This window comes from Salmo salar, unplaced genomic scaffold (genome assembly GCF_965601325.2).
Source record: "Salmo salar unplaced genomic scaffold, fSalSal1 ptg000587l, whole genome shotgun sequence".
Taxonomy (NCBI): Eukaryota; Metazoa; Chordata; class Actinopteri; order Salmoniformes; family Salmonidae; genus Salmo; species Salmo salar.
This window is the reverse complement of record NW_027675427.1, coordinates 1,416,220-1,439,044: the sequence shown is the minus strand read 5'-3', so window position 1 is coordinate 1,439,044 and position 22,825 is coordinate 1,416,220. Positions and strand designations below refer to the sequence as shown.

Sequence of the window (22,825 nt, the reverse complement as noted above, 5' to 3'; positions counted from 1 at the left end):
CCCCTCTGCAAAACATGACTTAGTACCTGGTGGCAAAACCCTTGTTAGCAATCACAGAGGTCAGACGTTTCTTGTAGTTGGCCACCAGGTTTGCACACATCTCAGGAGGGATTTTGTCCCACTCCTCTTTGCAGATCTTCTCCAAGTCATTAAGGTTTCCAGGCTGATGTTTGGCAACTTGAACCTTCATCTCCCTCCACAGATTTTCTATGGGATTAAGGTCTGGAGACTGGCTAGGCCACTCCAGGACCTTAATGTGCTTCTTCTTGAGCCACTCCTGTGTTGCCTTGGCCGTGTGTTTTGGGTCATTGTCATGCTGGAATACCCATCCACAACCCATTTTCAATGCCCTGGCTGAGGGAAGGAGGTTCTCACCCAAGATTTGACGATACATGGCCCCGTCCATCGTCCCTTTGATGCAGTGAAGTTGTCCTGTCCCCTTAGCAGAAAAACACCTCCAAAGCATAATGTTTCCACCTCCATGTTCGACGGTGGGGATGGTGTTCTTGGGGTCATAGGCAGCATTCCTCTTCCTCCAAACACGACGAGTTGAGTTGATGTCAAAGAGCTCTAATTTGGTCTCATCTGACCACAACACTTTCACCAGTTGTCCTCTGAGTCATTCAGATGTTCATTGGCAAACTTCAGATGGGCATGTATATGTATTCTTGAGCAGGGGGACCTTGCGGGCGCTGCAGGATTTCAGTCCTTCACGGCGTAGTGTGTTACCAATTGTTTTCTTGGTGACTATGGTCCCAGCTGCCTTAAGATCATTGACAAGATCCTCCCGTGTAGTTCTGGGCTGATTCCTCACCGTTCTCATGATCATTGCAACTCCACGAGGTGAGATCTTGCATGGAGACCCAGGCCGAGGGATATTGACAGTTCTTTTGTGTTTCTTCCATTTGCGAATAATCGCACCAAATGTTGTCACCTTCTCACCAAGCTGCTTGGCGATGGTCGTGCAGCCCATTCCAGCCTTGTGTAGGTCTACAATCTTGTCCCTGACATCCTTGGAGAGCTCTTTGGTCTTGGCCATGGTGGAGAGTTTGGAATCTGATTGATTGATTGCTTCTGTGGACAGGTGTCTTTTTTTACAGGTAACAAGTTGCGGTTAGGAGCACTCCCTTTAAGAGTGTGCTCCTAATCTCAGCTTGTTACCTGTATAAAAGACACCTGGGAGCCAGAAATCTTTCTGATTGAGAGGGGGTCAAATACTTTTTCCCTCATTAAAATGCAAATCAATTTATAACATTTCTGACATGAGTTTTTCTGGATGTTTTTGTTGTTATTCTGTCTCTCACTGTTCAAATAAACCATTAAAATTATAGACTGATCCTTTCTTTGTCAGTGGGCAAACGTACAAAATCAGCAGGGGATCAAATACTTTTTCCCCCCACTGTATATGGGGCTTTGGTGACAAAACGGATGGCACTGTGACAGACTGCATCCAATTCATTGAGTAGGGTATTGGAGGCTATTTTGTAATTGACATCGCCGAAGTCGAGGATCGGTAGGATGGTCAGTTTTATAAGGGTATGTTTGGCAGCATGAGTGAAGGATGCTATGTTGCGAAATAGGAAGCCAATTCTAGATTTAACTTTGGATTGGAGATGCTTATAGTGAGTCTGGAAGGAGAGTTTACAGTCTAACCAGACACCTAGGTATTTGTAGTTGTCCACATATTCTAAGTCAGAACCATCCAGAGTAGTGATGCTGGACAGGCGGGCAGGTGCAGGCAGCGATCGGTTGAAGAGCATGCATTTAGTTTTACTTGTATTTAAGAGCAGTTGTAGGCCACGGAAGGAGAGCTGTATGGCATTGAAGCTCGTCTAGAGGTTAGTTAATACAGTGTCCAAAGAAGGGCCAGAAGTATACAGAATAACACCAATAACAGAGGGGGTCTGATCTTTGTGCCTCTGTAACTTTCTCATTTATCATTATTCACGATTCATTCATGATTATTCATAATCATGGTAGCATCCACATGAATGTAGAAGTGTTCAGAAACATCTTCTATTCTTACTGACAATACAAGTGAAGTGACTCCAAAATGACAGGACATTATTCACCATTCAGTTTCTATTAGGAAAAACATCATCCAAAACACAACCAAAACAAACTGAAAAATGAATTCAACAAGTTAGTAGAATCACAAGCTTGATGTAATCACTGCAGGCATGGAACATGGGACTAAATACTAAACTTATGACAACTTTAATACAATATAAGTAAATTTGTCCAAATAATTAAGACTTCTTCAAATGGGAGAACTACGTACAGAAAGTGCTTTAATTTCTAAACGGTAAAACAGATATGTATGAAAATACCGTCAAATAAAAGGTGACATTCTGTAAGGTCACCTAATATGAAACATCTCAAATCCAAAATGCTGGAGGATAGCACCAAATGTAAAACTGTAAGCTTCACTGTCCAAACACATATGGTGTGGACTATGTGTCCCTGGTAAACACATGTGGATCTGGTGAACAGTTATCACTTGTTGACCAACTACAGGAATACTGACCTCAGAGTCTCCAGTTTACAGTGGGGATTCCCCAGTCCAGCAGAGACCAGCTTCACTCCTGAATCCTTCAGGTCATTGTTACTCAGGTCCAGCTCTCTCAGGTGTGAGGGGTTTGACCTCAGAGCTGAGACCAGAGAAGCACAGCCTTCCTCTGTGACTAGACAGCCTGACAGCCTGCAAAGAGTCAAATCAAATTAAAATCACACTGCTATGCTTTGGTGGTGAAAATAGTGGCAGTATAATTTTTCAACATTTTTCAGATATCAGTGTCCTGAAACCTGCCATATCTATTCGTAAATTAATGTATCATCATTAAAAATGACAAATGATCAAAGTATTGCCTGCAGATAGAAACATGTATAGTACAAATATTTGAGTAGACTGACCAGACCAGTTTAAAAGCAGTATCAGTCAAAAGACAGACAGTGAGGTATCAGATTTAGATTGTATTGAGTATACAGTCCACACCATATCTATTTTGACAGTGAAGCTAACATTTTAAATGTGGCTCTATACTCCAACATTTTGGATTTCAGATCAAATGTTTCATATGAGGTGACAGTATACAATGTCACCTTTTATTTGAGGGTATTTTAATACATACAGTTGAAGTCAGAAGTTTACATATACCTTAGCCAAATGCATTTAAACTCAATTTTTACAATTCCTGACATTTAATCCTAGTAAAAATCCCCTGTGTTAGGTCAGTTAGGATCACCACTTTATTTTAAGAATGTGAAATGTCAGAATAATAGTAGAGAAAATGATTAATTTCAGCTTTTATTTCTTTCATCACATTCCCAGTGGGTCAGAAGTTTACATACACTCAATTAGTATTTGGTAGCATTGCCTTTAAATGGTTTAACTTGGGTTAAACGTGTCGGGTAGCCTTCTACAAGCTTCCCACAATAAGTTGGGTGAATTTTGGCCCATTCCTCCTGACAGAGCTGGTGTAACTGAGTCAGGTTTGTAGGCCTCTTGCTCGCACACGCTTTTTCAGTTCTGCCCACAAATTTTCTATAGGATTGAGGTCAAGGTTTTGTGATGGCCACTCCAATACCTTGACTTTGTTGTCCTTAATCCATTTTGCCACAACTTTGGAAGTATGCTTGGGGTCATTTTCCATTTGGAAGACCCATTTGTGACCAAGCTTTAACTTCCTGACTGATGTCTTGAGATGTTGCTTCAATATATCCACGTAATTTTCCGCCCTCATGATGCCATCTATTTTGTGAAGTGCACCAGTCCCTCCTGCAGCAAAACACCCCCACAACATGATGCTGCCACCCCCGGGCTTCACGGTTGGGATGGTGTTCTTTGGCTTGCAAGCCTCCCCCTTTTTCCTCCAAACATAACGATGGTCATTATGGCCAAACAGTTCTTGTATTGTTTCATCTGACCAGAGGACATTTCTTCAAAAAGTACGATCTTTGTCCCCATGTGCAGTTGCAAACTGTAGTCTGGCTTTTTTTATGGTGGTTTTGGAGCAGTGGCTTCGTCCTTGCTGAGCGGCCTTTCAGATTATGTCGATATAGGACTCGTTTTACTGTGGATATAGATACTTTTGTACCTGTTTCCTCCAACATCTTCACAAGGTCCTTTGCTGTTGTTCTGGGATTGATTTGCACCAAAGTATGTTCATCTCTAGGAGACAGAACGCGTCTCCTTCCTGAGCGGAATGGCGGCTGTGTGGTCCCATGGTGTTTAGACTTGCGTACTATTGTTTGAACAGATGAACGTGTTACCTTCAGGCGTTTGGAAATTGCTCCCAAGGATGAACCAGACTTGTGGAGGTCTACAATTTTTTTTCTGAGATCTTGGCTGATTTCTTTTCATTTTCCCATGATGTCAAGCAAAGAGGCACTGAGTTTGAAGGTAGGCCTTGAAATACATCCAAATTATGTCAATTAGCCTACCAGATGCTTCTAAAGCCATAACATGATTTTCTGGAATTTTCCATGCTGTTTAAAGGCACAGTCAACTTAGTGTATGTAAACTTCTGACCCACTGGAATTGTGATACAGTGAATTATAAGTGAAATAATCTGACTGTAAACAATTGTTTCAAAAATTACTTGTGTCATGCACAAAGTAGATGTCCTAACCGACTTGCCAAAACTATATAGTTTGTTAACAAGACATTTGTGGAGAGGTTCAAAAACACGTTTTAATGACTCCAACCTAAGTGTATGTACACTTCCGACTTCAACTGTATGTGATTGACGATTAAAAATTAAATTCTGATGATGCCATGATTAAGAAAAATCATGAATAAATCATGAATCAGAATGAGTGAGAAAGTTACAGAGGCCACAACAGAACATGCTAACCTCTCACCATTACCAATAACAGAGGCTACAACAAAACAGCTAACCTCTCACCATTACCAATTACAGAGGCTACAACAAAACATGCTAACCTCTCACCATTACCAATAACAGAGGCTACAACAAAACAGCTAACCTCTCACCATTACCAATAACAGAGGCTACAACAAAACATGCTAACCTCTCACCATTACCAATAACAGAGGTTACAACAAAACAGCTAACCTCTCACCATTACCAATAACAGAGGCTACAACAAAACATGCTAACCTCTCACCATTACCAATAACAGAGGTTACAACAAAACATGCTAACCTCTCACCTTTACCAATAACAGAGGCTAAAACAAAACATGCTAACCTCTCACCATTACCAATAACAGAGGATACAACAAAACATGCTAACCTCTAACCATTACCAATAACAGGGGCTACAACAAAACATGCTAACCTCTCACCATTACCAATAACAGAGGCTACAACAAAACATGCTAACCTCTCACCATTACCAATAGAGGCTACAACAAAACATGCTAACCTCTCACCATTACCAATAACAGAGGATACAACAAAACACGCTAACCTCTCACCATTACCAATAACAGTGGGGGTATGATCCTTGTGCCTCTGTAACTTTCTCATTCATCATCATTCTCCATTCATTCTTATTCTTACTGACAATACAAGTGAAGTGACTCCAAAATGACAGGACATTATTCACCATTCAGTTTCTATTAGGAAAAACATAATCCAAAACACAACCAAGACAAACTGCAAATGAATTCAACAAGTTTGTAGAATCACAAGCTTGATGTTATCACTGCAGGCATGGAACATGGGACTAAATACTAAACTTATGACAACTTTAATACAACATAAGTGAATTTGTCCAAATATGTTCAACTTTTTCAAATGGGAGAACTAAATACATAAAGTGCTTTCCTTTCTTAACAGTAACACAGCTATGTATGAAAATACCCTCAAATAAAAGGTGACATTCTGTACTGTCACCTAATATGAAACATTCTAAGTCAAATCCAAAATGCTGGAGCATAGCACCACATTTAAAACTGCAAGCTTCACTGTCCAAACACATATGGTGTGGACTATGTGTGTCTGGTAAACACATGTGGATCTGGTGAACAGTTATCACTTGTTGACCAACTACAGGAATACTGACCTCAGAGTCTCCAGTTTACAGTGGGGATTCCCCAGTCCAGCAGAGAGCAGCTTCACTCCTGAATCCTTCAGGTCATTGTTACTCAGGTCCAGCTCTCTCAGGTGTGAGGGGTTTGACTTCAGAGCTGAGACCAGAGAAGCACAGCCTTTCTCTGTGACTCCACAACCTGACAGCCTGCAACGAGATCATCATGACTTCCCAAACACACTGTTTATTTAACATCAGAAGTGTAGAAGGACAATGGCATTTGGTTTATTCTCTCAAACAACATATAGATTCATCTTCTGTCTCCTAGAATTGTATGGTCATATTGTAATACTAGATTGAATATCTGATTCAATATGTTATTCAATATAATATTATATACATATTATAATACATATTTTCTCTAAACATAATATTTCTTCCTGATGAATACTTCTTATATGTCATTTTATTTACTCACAGAGCAGCTCTGGAGACTTTGACCACTGGCAGCAGCCTCAGAAGACCTTCCTCTGATCTGGAGTATTTCTTCAGGTCAAACACATCCAGCTCCTTTTCTGAAGTCAGCAACACAAAGACCAGAGCTGACCACTGTGCAGGTGACAGGTAGGTTTTTGAGAGACTTCCTGATCTCAGGTAGCTTTGGATCTCCTCCACTAGAGAATGGTCATTCAGTTCATTCAGACAGTGGAACAGATTGATGCTCCTCTCTGGAGAGGGATTCTCCCTGATCTTCTCCTTGATGTACTTGACAGTTTCATCATGGCTCAGTGAGCTGCTTCTTGTCTTTGTCAGTAGACCTCGTAAGTGCTTCTGATTGGATTCCAGTGAGAGGCCAAGAAGGAAGCGGAGGAACAGGTCCAGGTTTCCTGTCTCACTTTGTAAGGCTTTATCCACAGCACTCTTGTAGAAAGTAACTTCAGACTCGTCTTTTGTTTGCAGTGTGTCAATTAGATTCTCATTGTTGTTGATGAATGAGAGGAACACATATACAGCAGCCAGAAACTCCTGAATGCTCAGATGCACAAAGCAGTACACCTTGTCCTGGTACAGAACACATTCCTCTTTAAAGAGCTGTGTGCACAATCCTGAGTACACAAAGGCTTCATTGACATCAATGCCAGCCTCTTTCAGGTCTTCTTCATAGAAAATCAGATTGCCCTTCACAAGCTGTTGAAAAGCCAGTTTTCCCAGTGACAGAATACTCTTTTTATTCCAGTGTGAACCTGTCTCTTCTTTCCCAAGATACTTTTCATTCTTCTGTTTGGTATGAAACACCACAAGGTGTGTGTACATCTCAGTCAGAGTCTTGGGCATCTCTTCTGTCTTATGTTTCAGCATGTGTTCAAGGACTGTTGCAGAAATCCAACAGAAGACTGGAATGTGGCACATGATGTGGAGGCTCCTTGATGTCTTTAGGTGTGAGATGATTCTGCTGGCCAAGTCCTCATCACTGAATCTCTTTCTGAAGTACTCCTCCTTCTGTGGGTCATTGAACCCTCGTACCTCCGTCACCTGGTCAACACACCATGAAGGGATCTTATTGGCTGCTGCTGGTCGGGTAGTTATCCAGAGGAGAGCAGAGGGAAGCAGATTTCCCTTGATGAGATTTGTTATCAGAACATCCACTGAGGTTGACTCTGTGACGTCCCAACAGATCTTGTTCTTCTGGAAGTCTAGGGGCAGTCGGCACTCATCCAGACCATCAAAGATTAACAGAACTTTGTACTTGTTGTAGTTGGAGATTCTTGATTGTTTGGTTTCCATTGAGAAGTGATTGAGAAGTTCAATCAAAGTGTTTTTGTCCCCTTTCATCAAATTCAGCTCCCGAAAAGGGAATGAAAACACAAATTGAACATCCTGATTTGCTTTTCCTTCAGCCCAGTCCAGAATGAACTTCTGCACAGAGACTGTTTTTCCAATGCCAGCGACTCCCTTTGTCAGCACAGTTCTGATACGTTTGTCTTGTCCAGTTAAGGGTTTGAAGATGTCGTTACATTTGATTGCAGTCTCTGGTCTTGCTTGTTTCCTGGTTGTTATCTCAATCTGTCTCAGCTCATGTTCATTATTGACCTGTCCTGTTCCACCCTCTGTGATGTAGAGCTCTGTGTAGATCTTATTGAGAAGTTTTGGGTTTCCTTGTTGAGCGATCCCCTCAAATACACATTGAAACTTCTTCTTTAGATTAGATTTGAGTTCACGTTGGCAAATGACAGCAGGATCATCTGAATCTAGAAATAACACAGAGGATATTAATATTACATCTGTTTTAATGTCTACAGTATTGTAGGACTGTTATAAAGATTTAAATTATCATAATTTATTCTCTTAACTGACTGTATAAATGTTTTCATAATGCATTACAGACTGGTGTGACTGATTATATTATTATTGGTATTATTGATGGTATTATTAATGTTGTCTCACTCTCTGTCTCTCTAAATTAATCAACACAACACATCCCTGCTGCTACTTGTTGAGGCCACTAGGTGTTGTGTTAAGGCTGCTACAATATCATTGAGTTACACAGCTACTTTAGCTGTACTTTAGCTACAGCTTTTAAATGTTATAAAACAGCATTCAACATGAGGCAGACAGATCTTACATTTCTCCAGTGTGTCAGCGAGCTCCTTCTGGTTCATTTTCCTCAGGACGTGCAGTGTGATCTTCAGAGCCCCCTCTCTGGCACTGCTCTCCTGCCTCTCATCTTCAGCATCCACCACTTCCTCATCCTGCTTCTGACTCTCAAAGCCTTCTGGGAGTTCTGGACTAAGAATCCTCTTGAACATCTTCAGCTCGTTCTTCACAAATGTAATAATATTCTCTTCAAGCAACTGAAATAAATCAAGTAAATAAGTTAAGCAAGAGAATAAATGCTTTCTCATTAACACATTAATGAATGATTGACAGATCAACTTTACTTGAGGTCAACAAAAACAAATGTTCATAACAGGACCACATACACTGAATATGGAGGCCAGGTCTGTTTGATGACTCTGGGAAGACTGACCACTGAGAATGTCTGACTCTGATCTCTCCTGTTGGTTTCTGTGCACAAAACATGAGATTACATCTCCTCATCCAGGGAGTGAGTGAGTACGGACAGACAAACAGACAGACATAGACAGAAAGCGGGACAGACAGTCAGAGACAGACAGACAGAAAGAGACAGACAGAGACACAGACAGACAGACAGACAAACAGAGATAGACAGAGACAGACAGAGACAGAGACAGACAGACAGACAGACACAAACATACAGACAAAGAGAGACAAACAGACAGAAAGCGGGACAGACAGTCAGAGACAGGCAAAGACAGACAGAGACAGACAAAGACAGACAGAGAAAGACACACAGACAGAGACAGACAGAAATTAGAAAGACACATAGACAGACAGAGACAGACACTGAAACAGAGAGACAGACAGACAGACAGACAGACAGACAGACAGACAGACAGACAGACAGACAGACAGACAGACAGACAGACAGACAGACAGACAGACAGACAGACAGACAGACAGACAGACAGACAGAGACACACAGCCAGACACAGAGACAGATAGACAGACACACAGAAACAGACACACAGAAACAGACACACCGACAGAGAAAGACACACAGACAGACAGAAAAACAGAGACAGACAGAGACAGACACACAGACAGACAACAGACACACAGACAGAGACAGACACAGTGAGACTCAGAGACACAGACACACAGACACAGACATGCAGACACAGGAACAGACAGACAGACAGACAGACAGACAGACAGACAGACAGACAGACAGACAGACAGACAGACAGACAGACAGACAGACAGACAGACAGACAGACAGACAGACAGACAAACAGAGATAGATAGACAGAGACAGACAGAGACAGAGACAGACAGACAGACAGACACAAACATACAGACAAAGAGAGACAAACAGACAGAAAGCGGGACAGACAGTCAGAGACAGGCAAAGACAGACAGAGACAGACAAAGACAGACAGAGAAAGACACACAGACAGAGACAGACAGAAATTAGAAAGACACATAGACAGACAGAGACAGACACTGAAACAGAGAGACAGACAGACAGACAGACAGACAGACAGACAGACAGACAGACAGACAGACAGACAGACAGACAGACAGACAGACAGACAGACAGACAGACAGACAGACAGACAGACAGACAGACAGACAGACAGAGACACACAGCCAGACACAGAGACAGATAGACAGACACACAGAAACAGACACACAGAAACAGACACACCGACAGAGAAAGACACACAGACAGACAGAAAAACAGAGACAGACAGAGACAGACACACAGACAGACAACAGACACACAGACAGAGACAGACACAGTGAGACTCAGAGACACAGACACACAGACACAGACATGCAGACACAGGAACAGACAGACAGACAGACAGACAGACAGACAGACAGACAGACAGACAGACAGACAGACAGACAGACAGACAGACAGACAGACAGACAGACAGACAGACAGACAGACAGACAGGCAGACACAGACACACAGCCAGACACAGAGACAGATAGACAGACACACAGACGGACAGAGACAGACACACACAGAAAGGCAGACACAGACAGAGACAGACACACAGACAGAAAGACACAGAGACAGACACACAGACAGAGACAGACAAACAGACAGAAAGACACAGAGACAGACAGACACAGAGACATACACACATACATAGACAGACAGACAGAGACAGAGACAGTGAGACAGACAGACAGAGACAGACAGACACACAGACAGCGAAGACACACAGACAGAGAGACAGACACAGACAGAGACAGACACAGAGACAGAGAGACAGACAGAGAGAGACAGACACAGAGAGAGACACAGAGACAGTGAGACGGATAGACAGACACACAGACAGCGAAAGACACACAGACAGACAGAGACAGACAGACACAGAGACATAGAGACACACAGAAACAGACACACCGACAGAGAGACAGACAGAGACAGACACAGAGAGACAGTGAGACAGAGACACACAGACAGGCAGAGACAGAGTCAGACACACAGACAGAAACAGACACAGAGAGACACAGAGACACACACAGACAGACACAGAGACAGTGAGACAGACAGACAGACAGACAGACAGACAGACAGACAGACAGACAGACAGACAGACAGACAGACAGACAGACAGACAGACAGACAGACAGAGAAAGACACACAGACAGACAGAGACAGACAGCGAAATACACACAGACAGAGAGACAGGCAAAGAGACAGAGAGACAGATAGACAGACAGAGAAATACACACAGACAGACAGAGACAGACAGCGAAATACACACAGACAGAGAGACAGGCAAAGAGACAGACAGACAGACAGACAGATACACAGACAGAGAGACACACACACACAGGGAGGGAATATTGTGTTTGTTTAATATTGTTTTAGGACCATGAAAATGGACTAAAGGATTAGCCTATGGATTATGAAAACAACCAAAAGAAATGTGAAAATGTGAGAGGAGAAATGACTAGAGACAGTGTTGTTTAACTCACTGACCATGACCCATGAGTTCTTCTTACCTTTGTTCAGTAGAAAAGTCTCCCTCTCTAAACTCTATAGGTTGACGCAAAGACCGGTCACTCTTCATGGACACACAGCTGGGAACAGGGGAGGCTGGTCTCTCCTGCTTGATTGGACTTCAACACAACAGAGACAAACATTACATCTCTCATCTACTCTGATCTCAGATGGGGAAACATAAGAAGAGCTCTGGATCAGACAGACAGACAGACAGACAGACAGACAGACAGACAGACAGACAGACAGACAGACAGACAGACAGACAGACAGACAGACAGACAGACAGACAGACAGACAGATACACAGACAGACGGAGATAGATACACAGACAGACAGACAGACAGACAGACAGACAGACAGACAGACAGACAGACAGACAGACAGACAGACAGACAGACAGACAGACAGATACACAGACAGACGGAGATAGATACACAGACAGACAGACAGACAGACAGAGATAGATACACAGACAGACGGAGATAGATACACAGACAGACGGAGATAGATACACAGACAGACGGAGATAGATACACAGACAGACGGAGATAGATAGACAGACAGACAGACAGACAGACAGACAGACAGACAGACAGACAGACAGACAGACAGACAGACAGACAGACAGACAGACAGACAGACAGACAGACAGACAGACAGACAGACAGACAGACAGCAAAATACACACAGACAGAGAGACAGGCAAAGAGACAGACAGACAGATAGACAGACAGAGAGACACACACACAAGGAGGGAATATTGTGTTTGTTTAATATTGTTTTAGGACTATGAAAATGGACGAAAGGATTAGCCTATGGATTATGAAAACTACAAAAAGAAAATGGGAAAATGGGATAGGAGAAATGACTAGAGACAGTGTTGTTTAACCTGTTGGGTCTAGGGGGCAGCATTTGCACGTCTGGATAAAAAAAATGTACCCGATTTAATCTGGTTACTAATCCTACCCAGTAACTAGAATATGCATATACTTATTATATATGGATAGAAAACACTCTAAAGTTTCCAAAACTGTTTGAATGGTGTCTGTGAGTATAACAGAACTCATTTGGCAGGCAAAACCCTGAGACATTTTCTGACAGGAAGTGGATACCTGATGTGTTGTATTGACTTTAAACCTATCCCATTGAAAAACACAGGGGTTTAGGAATATTTTGGCACTTCCTATTGCTTCCACTAGATGTCACCAGCCTTTACAAAGTGTTTTGAGTCTTCTGGAGGGAGATCTGACCGAACAAGAGCCATGGAACGATGATGTCCCATTAGACACCTGGCGCGCGAGTTCATGTTGGGTACCCTCGTTCCAATACGTTATAAAAGAGTATGCATTCGTCCACCTTGAATATTATTCATGTTCTGGTTAAAAAAGGCCCTAATGATTTATGCTATACAACGTTTGACATGTTTGAACGAACGTAAATATATTTTTTCCCCTCGTTCATGACGAGAAGTCCGGCTGGCTTAGATCATGTGCTAACAAGACGGAGATTTTTGGACATAAATGATGAGCTTTTTTGAACAAAACTACATTCGTTATGGACCTGTGATACCTGGAAGTGACATCTGATGAAGAGAATCAAAGGTAATGGATTATTTACATAGTATTTTCGATTTTAGATCTCCCCAACATGACGTCTAGTCTGTATCGCAACGCGTATTTTTCTGGGCGCAGTGCTCAGATTATTGCAAAGTGTGATTTCCCAGTAAGGTTATTTTTAAATCTGGCAAGTTGATTGCGTTCAAGAGATGTAAATCTATAATTCTTTAAATGACAATATAATATTTTACCAATGTTTTCTAATTTTAATTATTTAATTTGTGGTGTTGACTTGACTGCCGGTTATTGGAGGGAAACGATTTCCTCAACATCAATGCCATAGTAAAACGCTGTTTTTGGATATAAATATGAACTTGATAGAACTAAAAATGCATGCATTGTCTAACATAATGTCCTAGGAGTGTCATCTGATGGAGATTGTAAAAGGTTAGTGCATCATTTTAGCTGGTTTTATGGTTTTGGTGACCCTGTCTTTGACTTGACAAAACATTACACACAACTCTTGTAAATGTACTGTCCTAACATACTCTAAATTTATGCTTTCGCCGTAAAACCTTTTTGAAATCGTAAAACGTGGTTAGATTAAGGAGATGTTTATCTTTCAAATGGTGTAAAATAGTTGTATATTTGAAAAATTTGAATTTTGACATTTATTTGGATTCAAATTTGCCGCTCTTGAAATGCACCTGCTGTTGATGGAGTGCACCACGGGTGGCACGCTAGCGTCCCACCTAGCCCCAAGAGGTTAACTCACTGACCATGACCCATGAGTTCTTCTTACCTTTGTTCAGTAGAAAAGTCTCCCTCTCTAAACTCTATAGGTTGACGCAAAGACCGGTCACTCTTCATGGACACACAGCTGGGAACAGGGGAGGCTGGTCTCTCGTGCTTGATTGGACTTCAACACAACAGAGACAAACATTACATCTCTCATCTACTCTGAGCTCAGATGGGGAAACATAAGAAGAGCTCTGGATCAGACAGACAGACAGACAGACAGACAGACAGACAGACAGACAGACAGACAGACAGACAGACAGACAGACAGACAGACAGACAGACAGACAGACAGACAGACAGACAGACAGACAGACAGATACACAGACAGACGGAGATAGATAGACAGACAGACGGAGATAGATAGACAGACAGACAGACAGACAGACAGACAGACAGACAGACAGACAGACAGACAGACAGACAGACAGACAGACAGACAGACAGACAGACAGACAGACAGACAGACAGACAGACAGACAGACAGACAGACAGACAGATACACAGACAGACAGACAGACAGACAGATAGATACACAGACAGACAGACAGACAGACAGACAGACAGACAGACAGACAGACAGACAGACAGACAGACAGACAGACAGACAGACAGCAAAATACACACAGACAGAGAGACAGGCAAAGAGACAGACAGATAGATAGACAGACAGAGAGACACACACACACACGGAGGGAATATTGTGTTTGTTTAATATTGTTTTAGGACTATGAAAATGGACAAAAGTTTTAGCCTATGGATTATGAAAACAACCAAAAGAAATGTGAAAATGGGAGAGGAGAAATGACTAGAGACAGTGTTGTTTAACTCACTGACCATGACCCATGAGTTCTTCTTACCTTTGTTCAGTAGAAAAGTCTCCCTCTCTAAACTCTATAGGTTGACGCAAAGACCGGTCACTCTTCATGGACACACAGCTGGGTACAGGGGAGGCTGGTCTCTCCTGCTTGATTGGACTTCAACACAACAGAGACAAACATTACATCTCTCATCTACTCTGATCTCAGTTGGGAAACATAAGAAGAGCTCTGGATCAGACAGACAGACAGACAGACAGACAGACAGACAGACAGACAGACAGACAGACAGACAGACAGACAGACAGACAGACAGACAGACAGACAGACAGACAGACAGACAGACAGACAGACAGACAGACAGCAAAATACACACAGACAGAGAGACAGGCAAAGAGACAGACAGAGAGACACACACACAAGGAGGGAATATTGTGTTTGTTTAATATTGTTTTAGGACTATGAAAATGGACGAGGGGGAGGCTGGTCTCTCTTGCTTGATTGGTCTTCAACACAACAGAGACAAACATTACATCTCTCATCTACTCTGATCTCAGATGGGAAACATAAGAAGAGTTTAATTCCAAAACGCTACATATCCATTTTCAGAAATGTTGGTAAATTAGCTTTTATTGTTTAAAGAAATTATTAATGAGATTGGTGTGTTTTTCACTATCTAATCATGACATGGGGTTGATCAATGACAGACATGTATTTGTTTAAAATCTATCACTTAATGATTTCATTTCAGAGAGACAAATATTAATTGTGTTTTTATGTTGGATAAAAGTAGAGACTCAGAGCTAGAAAATGGTATATCATACACTACAGTTGAGGAACAATGGGAAAGTAATTCTGCTTTGAAAGTTGATAAACTTGTAACATCACTTTTGAGAGAATGTCCTTTGAATGTTTTGGTACCTACTGGAGAGCTCTTCTTTGTCTACAGGGCTGTTACTTTGGCAGATAATGTCACCCATCTAAATAAATAGTTGGTATATATATAATTAACTAAATGTATGGTGTTTTTGTTTTATGTCAGTTTAATTTTGTTATGCTATAAACATTTTATTTTATTATAAGTGGTAAAAGGAACTAGAAAATGTTATATTTTGCAATTCTCAGTAATTACTACTTTAGTAAAGAATTACACATTATTCAGTACTACTGCAGTTGCTACATAATTCCAATAGATGGCAGCATAAGACCACAAATGATATTTCAGAATATTAGTTTAGTTTTCTCCCTGGATGCACCACCACTCCCCCTCACAGGAAAACTCCTGTGTGAGCTTCTTTCTGTCCCTTTACACACTGCTAATGCAAGAGGAAGGACTGAAAAAGCATTTAACAGATTACTGTGAAGTAATATAATGATGATTCATGTTTATTATTACCTGTTTTTATGCTCATGTTTGAAATTATACTTCATTACTATAACGATTATCAATAAGCCTGAACATTAATTCAGACACCTCTGGTTGAGAAAAACGTATTTTCCTGGTACATTCATTGTCAAATTCATCAACCACCATCGAGCCACTCTGTCTTCTCTCTCTAGTAGTCAACTCAGCCCCAGTAAAAAGCTGGTGTCTTCACTCTGCCTTCTCTCTCTAGTAGTCAACTCAGCCCCGGTAAAAAGCTGGTGTCTTCACTCTGCCTTCTCTCTCTAGTAGTCAACTCAGCCCCGGTAAAAAGCTGGTGTCGTCACTCTGCCTTCTCTCTCTAGTAGTCAACTCAGCCCCGGTAAAAAGCTGGTGTCGTCGCTCTGCCTTCTCCAGGGGCATGTTGAGGTAAATTTACTAACCGAGAGGGTTGAATTATGTAATTTATTGGTGGGCTGGAAGGTGCACTCTTGTCTTTTCTATTCCAAGGTTGTTTACTCGCAATATCAGATATTAAGATTACTTTTTATAATGCATGTATACTGAGGTTGAGGTTCTGACTAGTGATAATTTACCCGGGGTTCAATACCTGCTATAGTCACTATTATTTTGCTCTCCCAAAAGCAACACAGCCCTAAAACGAGATATATAGCTAACTAAAGTCATGTTAATGAGTGACCATTTTAGAAAATCATGGGACATATAGTCTGTGGTTGCATGCTATTTTATGTCAATCATACAGCTGCTTGTAGCCTATAACTGATGCTTTGTGGTCTTATGCTGCCATCTATTGGAAATATTTAGCAATTAAAAGTTATTAATGCACATTCAGACGTTGGTGAGGCAGCTGAGAATTTAAAAAAAAAATGGAATGTGTCCAGCCTACTTGAGGCGCCCCGAAAATAATATTCAAAAGTTTAGTCCTTGGATACAGAGGGGTTAAACACTAAAGTTACCGTCCATCTAGTGAAGAGAGGAGAACCGGACAGAGGTAGCCAGCATCCGTCAACGAGAGAGGGAGGATAGGATAACTAGGATGCTGCTGGTAGAGTAGCTAGCTAGTTTACCAGCTGTACCGACTAGCTAGGATAACTAGGATGCTGCTGGTAGAGTAGCTAGCTAGCTTACCTAGCTGTACCGACTAGCGAGGATAACTAGGATGCTGCTGGTAGAGTAGCTAGCTAGCTTACCTAGCTGTACCGGCTAGCTAGGATAACTAGGATGCTGCTGGTATAGTAGCTAGCTAGCTTACCTAGCTGTACCGACTAGCTAGGATAACTAGGATGCTGCTGGTAGAGTAGCTAGCTAGCTTACCCAGCTGTACCGACTAGCTTGGATAACTAGGATGCTGCTGGTAGAGTAGCTAGCTAGCTTACCTAGCTGTACCGACTAGCGAGGATAACTAGGATGCTGCTGGTAGAGTAGCTAGCTAGCTTACCTAGCTGTACCGACTAGCTAGGATAACTATGATGCTGCTGGTAGAGTAGCTAGCTAGCATACCTAGCTGTACCGACTAGCTTGGCTAGCTAGCAGGACGTTCATCTGTCGTTTGTCTCGATGATGATGACGAATCCGGTGAACCACAAAATGAAACAAGGATAGAGAGTGAAAAGGATCTGGCTACACTCATACTGTCCCTGACCGTAAACCAAAAGCAAATTGAACAATAAACTTCGGTGTCTCAACACTGTAACAAACTCTGTCATTATTCCCCAAGATCACCTCAGCCAACTCTGCACGTAACCTGACAATATGTTTGGCGCCACACAGTATGGGGACGTGGACAGTTCTGTACGGGGACGGGGACAGTTCCAGAACGCGGACAAGAGCAGTGCCACACAATCAACTAAACCCAGTCTTTACAGTGGGTTACATTAGTAATATTCATTTTTCTCTATGTTAAACAAACATTTATTGCAACAATATTTTGAGATCTGGGCCCATATCCACAAAGCGTCTCAGAGTAGAAAATTGGTCGTATAAGTGCTGAGAATACAGACATTTTACACTTCTGGGTATAAATTAAAGCTATGCATGAAGTCTCTACTCCCACCTAGTCAGCAGATATTTAGGACACCTCGTGAGCTGTCCTAAGTAGTTAAGAGTTAACAGCAGGTGTCTTGATAATACTATAGAATAATGCAGCGAGTCAGTGGTTCCTGCACCACATGTAAATACTTTGGGGTTAGTAAAAATATTGTTTTCTATTTCTATATGATCAATCCATTAATAATATAGACCTACATGCAACAGTATGTCTTGTGCTTTTGGAAATTATTTATGAATAATATGTATGTGTAATATTTATTTATAATATTTATGTATAATATTTATGTATGATATTTATGTGTAATATTTATGTATAATATGTATGTATAATATTTATGTATCACAAGTGATACCATGTATGTCTGCATAGCATTTTGTCTTCATTTTGGCAGATTAACTCATGCTTATTTCTGAAGATTATCTCTGGTTTTCACCCAGAGGCTAAGGAGTTGGAGCTGTGGCGGGATTTGAACCTGTGTTTGAAAGGTGGCTGGTTCGAATCCTGGGCCGAGTGCTGAAATAAACAGGTGGAATTGATCTGACCACTGGAGGGCTGCTGGGTTCACATCCTCAAAACAATCACCATTCGTTGATCAGAACTCTAGAGATTCTTCTTCACTGAACCCAAAAATATATCACTTTTAGTGATTCCATATATTATGGAAGTGATAGAAGCCTTTTTGGTTCTATAAGGAACCTTCTTTTCTAAGAGTGTATAATAAACACATAAACATTTGATTATTTAATTTTCTACATCATGTTATTTCAAGTTATCTCTTTGGAGCGCAACATCACGTTGTTAAAAAATTATCCTAAATTAGGCATCTCGGGTGTTCCAGCTAAACAATGGATGTATAGCGTTTTGCAATACAAAAATATTATACACAATCCTAAGCTATTAATTAAAAATCTGAGAACAGTAATATTGAAGGTACCCATTAGCAACCATTTCTGATTTAAAAACAAACGTGAACATTTTTGGAAATATCATTTTTGAAATAAACTATTAATAATTCTTAAACAAAATTGTCATCTCACCTCTTAGATTTGGTGTCATGTTCCCCAGAGAGACTCATTTTAGAGGCAGGGTCCCCCTCCTTCCTCTCCCCAGAGAGACTCATTTTAGAGACAGGACCCCTGAACAGAGATCCAACATGTTGGTTGTGGTTAACACAGTGACAACTAAACAGAGATCCAGCATGTTGGTTGTGGTTAACACAGTGACAACTAAACAGAGATCCAGCATGTTGGTTGTGGTTAACACAGTGACAACTAATTGTTGATTGTCAATTGTTCTCATGTATTCATTATCTCTTAGAGAAATAAAACATTTACTAACAGACATAGAAACAGTCAGGTGAGTTAATGCATCACATTAACATGTTGTTGTGACATTTCATCTCCATGGTAACTGTCAATAATAATAATAAGTCACTGTTTGTTAAGGTAGTTATACACAGAACAACAACAATAATAATAATAGTAATAATAATAATAATAATAATAATAATAATTCACTGTTTGTTAAGGTAGTTATAGACAGTACAGCAACAATAAATATAATAATAATAATAATAATAAGTCACTGTTTATTAAGGTAGTTATAGACAGTACAGCAACAATAATAATAATAATAATAATAATAATAATAAGTCACTGTTTGTTAAGGTAGTTATAGACAGTACAGCAACAACAACAACAATAATAATAATAATAATAATAATAAGTCACTGTTTGTTAAGGTAGTTATAGACAGAACAACAACAATAATAATAATAATAATAATAATAATAATAAGTCTCTGTTTGTTAAGGTAGTTATAGACAGTACAGCAACAATAACAATAATAATAATAATAATAATAACAATAATAATAATAATAATAATAATAATAATAATAATAAGTCTCTGTTTGTTAAGGTAGTTATAGACAGTACAGCAACAATAATAATAATAATAATAATAATAATAATAATAACAATAATAATAATAATAACAATAATAATAATAATAATAACAATAATAATAATAATAATAACAATAATAATAATAATAACAATAATAATAATGATAATAATAATTCACTGTTTGTTAAGGTAGTTATAGACAGAACAGCAACAATAATAATAATAATAATAATAATAATAATAATAATAAGTCACTGTTTGTTAAGGTAGTTATAGACAGTACAGCAACAATAACAATAATAATAATAATAATAATAACAATAATAATAATAATAATAATAATAATAATAATAATAATAAGTCTCTGTTTGTTAAGGTAGTTATAGACAGTACAGCAACAATAATAATAATAATAATAATAATAATAATAATAACAATAATAATAATAATAATAATAACAATAATAATAATAATAATAATAACAATAATAATAATAATAACAATAATAATAATGACAATAATAAGTCACTGTTTGTTAAGGTAGTTATAGACAGAACAGCAACAATAATAATAATAATAATAATAATAATAATAATATGTCACTGTTTGTTAAGGTAGTTATAGACAGAACAGCAACAATAATAATAACAATAATAATAATAATAATAATAATAATAATAATAATTCACTGTTTGTTAAGGTAGTTATAGACAGTACAGCAACACAAGGCCATGTCTCACACGTATTTGTATTCACTAACAGTTGACTATTTATTGTCTTTCAATCTGTTCTTTTCTAAACGTATCTGAGAATGTAGACAGAAGGGCTAAAACAGACATGATTGATCCGAGGAGGAAATTGTTGATCCTTTCAGAAAGGTTTTTTGCATCAAGTGAGAGAGGTTATATTATGTAAAGTAGACTAGGTTATAATGCATAATAGCAGTTTGTTAGTGATATGCAGATCAAGGTCTATACCTCGGCTATAGCCTACATATCATAGATGACCAGTCTAAACCTGTTCAGATCAACATAATGTTATAGTCCTACCAGTAGCAGGACAGAGAATGTACTGTATATAACCTACATATCATAGATGACCAGTCTAAACCTGTTCAGATCAACATAATGTTATAGTCCTACCAGTAGCAGGACAGAGAATGTACTGTATATAACCTACATATCATAGATGACCAGTCTAAAACTGGTCAGATCAACATAATGTTATAGTCCTACCAGTAGCAGGACAGAGAATGTACTGTATATAACCTACATATCATAGATGACCAGTCTAAACCTGTTCAGATCAACATAATGTTATAGTCCTACCAGTAGCAGGACAGAGAATGTACTGTATATAACCTACATATCATAGATGACCAGTCTAAACCTGTTCAGATCAACATAATGTTATAGTCCTACCAGTAGCAGGACAGAGAATGTACTGTATATAACCTACATATCATAGATGACCAGTCTAAACCTGTTCAGATCAACATAATGTTATAGTCCTACCAGTAGCAGGACAGAGAATGTACTGTATATAACCTACATATCATAGATGACCAGCCTAAACCTGTTCAGATCAACATAATGTTATAGTCCTACCAGTAGCAGGACAGGGAATGTACTGTATATAACCTACATATCATAGATGACCAGTCTAAACCTGTTCAGATCAACATAATGTTATAGTCCTACCAGTAGCAGGACAGGGAATGTACTGTATATAACCTACATATCATAGATGACCAGTCTAAACCTGTTCAGATCAGTTCACAGAGACCATCAGGTTTGTCGGCATGATAAGTGATCATAGCCTTATAATAGTTTGTAGGTAGTCTAGACCAACAGTACGAGAGTCTGCCCGTCTTTCCTACATACCAACACATTTATTCAATGTTACTGAGAAATATGTGCCACAGTTTCAACAGCCATTTTGTAACTGCGTAGACTACACACTTACTTTCACGTTCATATGAGGAAATCACAAAACTTCTGACAGTCACTGGTGCAGCCGCCTGTTTTCTTGCAGATGAAGTAGCTTTCACAGGCAGCTCATTCAACCAGCCTAAACAACAGTAAATACAAGATGTCAAATGGTCAAAAGTGAATCTCAATATAGCCATATACATTAGAGAGAGGTGTATTGCTGCAGATGTTGGATCTTAATTTGAGCCAGTTTGCTACACCAGGAAAATAATCCTGCAGAAACAGGACATTTGAATTATTGTGTGGATTATAATTAATGAAAATTTTTAAAATGGAAAAGTGGAATTTATCATCTTCAGAAACCTTTTCTAAAGTTTAATTACACTCAAATATACTACAAGTTTAGTTTTTCTGCAACAGGGTGATCAAATTAAGATCCTACATCTGTACAGATTTTATGTCTTTATCTGAAAAGGGCAGTTTGAGTTATTAGCAATAACATTGCAACTGTCAGCTGATGTAAACCTCTGTGATTGGATGTTATAGACCCCCATACATATCCCCATGTACAATTATGTGTACAGATGTAGGATCTTAATTTGATCACCCCCCACTGCAGAAGAACTTTCCAGCAATGCAGGAAATGTAAAACTTGTAGTGTATTTGAGGTTTAAAAAGGCTTCTGAAGTCTGTAATTTCCACTTAGAAATTTCAGACTTGAGTTTTCTGTCTCAGTAGTAGTAGACTGTTAGGAGTGTTTTACTGTCATTCA

The 22,825-nt window shown here is 39.7% G+C and overlaps 1 protein-coding gene and 1 long non-coding RNA gene across 2 annotated transcripts in view; both read right to left on the bottom strand.

Annotated features, from left to right (window-relative positions):
- LOC123733384 (uncharacterized) overlaps positions 1-22,195 on the bottom strand; it is a 325,585-nt gene extending 303,390 nt beyond the window's left edge. Inside the window, exons 1-2 of the long non-coding RNA XR_014391537.1 lie at positions 22,088-22,195; positions 19,254-19,352 (exon numbers count right to left, since the gene is read on the bottom strand). This is a non-coding gene — a long non-coding RNA (uncharacterized LOC123733384). The remainder of the gene's footprint in view (positions 1-19,253; positions 19,353-22,087) is intronic.
- LOC145876378 (NLR family CARD domain-containing protein 3-like) lies at positions 6,474-9,219 on the bottom strand. Its single transcript, XM_082972158.1, has 3 exons — positions 8,981-9,219; positions 8,623-8,851; positions 6,474-8,248 (listed from the first exon to the last, which is right to left on the bottom strand). Exons 2-3 carry the CDS (start codon positions 8,804-8,806, stop codon positions 6,474-6,476), a joined length of 1,959 nt encoding a protein of 652 aa, XP_082828284.1. The 5' UTR covers positions 8,807-8,851; positions 8,981-9,219.
- Positions 22,196-22,825: the final 630 nt, after the last annotated feature.